The 5,000-nt window shown below is 34.6% G+C and overlaps 1 protein-coding gene across 4 annotated transcripts in view; it reads left to right on the top strand.

Annotated features, from left to right (window-relative positions):
* The window catches only part of LOC122635863 (diacylglycerol O-acyltransferase 1), a 132,541-nt gene that overhangs the window by 115,205 nt on the left and 12,336 nt on the right, over positions 1 to 5,000 (top strand). For all 4 annotated transcript variants that reach the window (XM_043826542.1, XM_043826541.1, XM_043826538.1 and 1 more), the window contains one exon: positions 2,153 to 2,197. In XM_043826542.1, coding sequence (XP_043682477.1) covers positions 2,153 to 2,197 — 45 coding nt within the window. The remainder of the gene's footprint in view (positions 1 to 2,152; positions 2,198 to 5,000) is intronic.

Raw genomic sequence — 5,000 nt, 5'->3', positions numbered from 1 at the left:
ACTTCGACAACCGGCACTTAAGGGAGAATGCCAGAGGGCTCTGCTTCCTCGTATTCAATTAGTAGACGGCACGAAATATCAATTCCATCGGTGGTTGCTCCCTTTGACGCCTTTCGAGTGTGTATCTATATTAAAGCACGAATCTCTGTTGGAAGGTTTATATGTACCTCTATGTCGTTATATACGAACGATGGAGAATCGTTTCACGAACGAAAATACTCGTTTCACCGATATAATTCTAGTTAAGTCTCGATAAATAACGTCGACGTTTCTACGTTCGATCTCGACTTCGATTAGAAACCGAAGAAAAAGAAAAGTTAAGAAAAGTAAACGAGACAGAGAGAAAGAAAGAGGGAGGGAAAAAAATAAAGAGAAAAGAAGATATCAAAAGAAAAATAGAAGGAATATAAGTAAAATATAAAAATCGAGGAAGGAAATGGTATAGAGGAGGGCAGAACAGAACAGAGACTCAATTAGAATTTACTTTATATCTCCGCCCATTCTCCTTCCTCTTCCTCTTTATCCCCACTCCTTTCGCTTACCCAACCTCCTATAAACGACATGGCGTTCGTAAACGAGACTAGTTTTTTTCTTTTTCTCTTTTTTTTTTTTTTTAATTTTTTTTCTCTATATTTCTCTTTCTTTTTTTTAACTTTTAATTCTTTTTTACATCCATCGTTTACTACGAGTCAGTCCCCTTTGTGTCTATGTAGACATGTATATATATATATATATATATATATATATATATATTCTCTCTGGACTTTTTGATATTCATTGGAGCAATAAAAAAAAATAGAAAGAAGCGAAATACCCTCGTTGTACGATCGTTATTTCATTTTAGCGTTGTTAAAACGAGAGGAAGATCGGTGTAACAATGGTTAGATGACGATAGGAGAACACGCAGTGTAACCGATATATTCGATAGCTGATATTACGCAAAATGCCGAAGGAAGACCGCGTGGATCGTTCGTTCGTACTGCTAGAACATACGTATAGCTTCGCTAAATTTTTCCCGAGATCGTTACTCTCCTACAGTTTTATCTTGATTTCTACTATTTTTTTTTTCTTCTCTTTTTTTTTCCTTATACCAATACTACCATCACCACCATTAACATCAAAACTATTACTGTATTATATAAAAATCGCTAAAAGGAAATTTTATTAAAATCTGAAATGTGACCGTCTATGGGTGTTTTGACAAAGTAATATTTATTATTAATATTATTACACATATTTTCTCTTTACAAGTATTTTGTAAGTATTTTCTTTTTTTAATATTTCGTATAATAATACTTATTATTGAAATTATAAATAAATAATTATTATATTAATCGTAAATAAGTATATGTAACGTGATTAAATCAAAGATCTCTTTGTCACATTCACATATTATCAGTTTCTAATTATTTCTAATTGTTATATAATATATAAATGTATACATATAAATAATATCGATCGTGCGATTAATAAGAAGTAAAAAAGTGAATGAATTTTTGTTCTCATTTGCGACAATTGTTCAGATAATTTTAGGTAAGCTCAATCGTAGAATCCCATTAATGTATGGAACTTATCTAACGCTTGAGGTCACGACCTTTCACATAGAAAAGAGACAAAACATTTTCGGTGAAGTTTTTAAAAGGCCGAATTTTATACGACTTTTCACAAGCACTCCACATGGCTACTCTCGCTCTTTCAACAATGAGAAAGAGAGATAAAGAGAGAGAGAGAGAGAGAGAGAGAGAGAGAGAGAATGAGAAAGAAAAAAGGACAGAAAAAAAGAAAGAGAAAGAGAGAATGAGAAAGAAAGAGAGAAAAAGAGAGAAACTTTAGGATAGCCTGTAGAGCGTAAAGCTACACACCCGAGTCCAATTAGAAAGTTTCATTTCGCATCCGTCGACGTGTTTTGCCCACACGTCTCTTTTTCAAACTTCCTTTTGTTTTCTATCCGTCGTCGTCCCTTCGTCGGTCGCGAGGTCGCGTTCTTTCCATTTTCTCTTCCACATATATATATATATATATATATATATATATATATATATAAATGTGTGTGTGTGTGTCTTTCTTTACTCTATTTTACTGTATGTCTGATACTTTGTCTTCCTGTTTATCTTGTAGATTAATAATCTTCCATCTTGCGTTTGTTTTACAGAACATGGACGTTGCTAAGGCCTCCGAACGTCTTCTCAAATTGGCGGTAAGTACATGCATACATATATACAATATATATGTATATATCACACACGTGTACGTACATAAGCGTTTAGTTAAGTATTCTTCAATTTGATTCTTTCCCATATGATACTTACGCGGGACGGGCTCCAAAAAGAGAAAATGAAAATTGCAAAGAAAATTAAAATAAAAAGAATGGAGAGAGGGAGAGAGACAGAATGCCCGAATGATCGATTAAAAGTCAATTAATATTTTTTCGGCTAATTTTTTCTCTGTCCCTTTTTTCTTTCCCTCTTTTTTATACTCTCCTTTTTGTTTTATTTCTTTAGATCGTTAGTCCAAATTGCGAGCTTAAAAAAGTCTCTGTAAATGAAAAAAGAGAAAGAGAGAATAAAAAGTAAGAGAGACGAATTGATTTATAAAAATAACGTGAGAACTTTCGTATCAAATCTATAATAATAGTGTATGCTAGTAATAATATATAATCAAAGTGTAAACCATTGTAAACAAATTACAATAGTCGAGTTTTAATCGTCTTTCTTTCTCTATCACTCTCTCTCTCTCTCTATGTCTCTCTCTCTCTCTTTCTTTCTTTAAAACATGAAGTTCTCTTAAGAAAGATGGAAGGACGAAGCCTCGAAGCAATATTTGCGAATTCAATCTCTCTCACCCGTAGGAAGCATGTTCTTCATGTGAAGTTTGCCTTGATAGAGTTCGTTCGATCTCTCGAAAACGAGCTACACGCATAAGATATATATATATATATATATATATATATATATATATATATATACATATACATAGATATAGAGATAGAGATAGAGGGTGAGAAAGAAATAAAGAGAGGGAGAGAGAGAGAGAGAGAGACAGAAAATGTGTCGGTAAACGTGTCGCCGATAAGTGCCGACGCTTAATACTCGTACATCGTCGTTTCTCTTATACGTTTTCACGCTTCTCACGTATTACTATATATGCGTGTATGTTGCGCATAGTCGTACCTAGATAGTATCTTGCCTGTTCCATGAGTTTCATTTCACCCTCTCTACCCTCTCCTTTTCTCTACGTTTCACTCTCTCTCTCTTTCTCGCTATCTCTGTTTCTCTCTCTTTACCCTTTTCTCTCCATTCTCTCTTCCTTTCTGTTTCTCTCACTTTCTCTCTCTCTCTCTCTCTCTCTCTCTCTCTCTCTCTCTCTCTCTCTCTGTCTCTATCTCTTTCTCTCTTTTCTCTTCGTTCTCTCTCACACAGTAGGAAATTTAGTAGCATTTGTAAGTTCGCGGAATCGCTTATGGCTCCTATTATACAGTAGTAAGAGTAATAAGTGCTTTCTCTCTCTTTCTCTCTCTCTCTCTTTTTATACGTTTCTCTTTCTTCGTGAAATTTCTCTCTCTTTTTTTCTCTTTCTCTTCATTTCCCTCTGTGTCTCTTTTTCTTCGTGAAATGTCTTCTTTCCTTCCCCCGCCCCCCTCTCTCTCTCTTGCAAATTTTTTTTTTCGCGTCCAATATTTTTTGTAATTCTTTTATTTTTTCTTTTTCTTTCTTTATTACTTCTTCTCTCTGTCTGTCTGTCTCTCTCTCTCTCTCTCTCTCTCTCTCTCTCTGTCTTTCCGTCTTTCTCTAATTCTTGATATTTAACTTCAGTTCTTATTTCATTTATTTTTCTTCCCTTTCTTTCTCCCTTTTATTTTTAATAAAACTTCGATCGATCCGTAGACTTCGTCCTATCCTTAAAAAGCAGAGTTTTTCGTGTAAAGTAATAAAGTAAGTTATGGTTAGTACGGTTGTAATTATTTAAGTGATATTTTTCTTTTCTAATCGTACGGTAAAGAAAGCTTTGCTATAAACTCAATATTTAACTTACTCCATTTCCTTTCCTTTTTTATCAAAAATTTAATGGACGGAAGGTTTAATTGCGTCTGGTATAAATTATTCTTATTATTAATCTAGAGCATTGCATTACAGAATATAAATTATGAGTATATACTTTGCATAGAATATTTCTTTGAACGTGTAAATCCATCGGGGTAATCTTCATCGTTCTTTAAATCAACAAATTTATCGTACGCTATACCTGAATGGAATAAAAGGGATGGGGTTGGTCTGGGGATGGGGCCAAGAGACTCTTAGATGATTTTAAAAATCAATTACATTCTTTTTTGAGATTGTTCAGTTCTTTTTTTCTTCTTTTCCTTTTCTTTTCTTTTTCTCTTCTTCCTTTCTTTCCCGAGTATAAAATTACAAGTCTAGGACCCTATTTGGCTGACCAAAGAACTTTTGGCTTACCCTTTGCCAATATAAGTTTGATATAACATATAATATTTGTTTAGATAAGGAAAAAAGGAAAGGATAAGATTGGATGGGATCAAAATTATGAACAAGTTTCTCGCTTCTTTATCGACTTAGTCAATATTTGCTGATACCACATCTCTAGTTTCCTCTCATGTTACTTTTTGGCTTCGATTTAGAACCGTAAATTTATCCGATCGGCTTATCCGACTTATCCATGTCGGTTTATTCGCATCGAGTATCTTTCCCTCACACATATACACACACACACTCTCTCTCTCTCTTTCTCTCTCTTTCTGCCTTCCTCTCTCTCTCTCTCTCTCTCTCTCTCTCTCTCTCTCTCTCTCTTTCGTTAAACCGATCGACCTCGCGATTAGCACTACTAACGCTTTTCCAACGTGGCCTCGAATAAATTCCGCTCATTTACATGTACCACCGGAACAACTTGTACGCGTTGCTCAACGAACCGGATCATCTCTTTTCACGGACAAACGGATCGGTCTGACATCGTTGGTTGAACGCGTTCTCCCTCTGAGATCCTTC

This window comes from Vespula pensylvanica, chromosome 19 (genome assembly GCF_014466175.1).
Source record: "Vespula pensylvanica isolate Volc-1 chromosome 19, ASM1446617v1, whole genome shotgun sequence".
In the NCBI taxonomy this organism is placed as follows: Eukaryota; Metazoa; Arthropoda; class Insecta; order Hymenoptera; family Vespidae; genus Vespula; species Vespula pensylvanica.
This window is presented reverse-complemented; position numbering and strand designations above follow the sequence as displayed.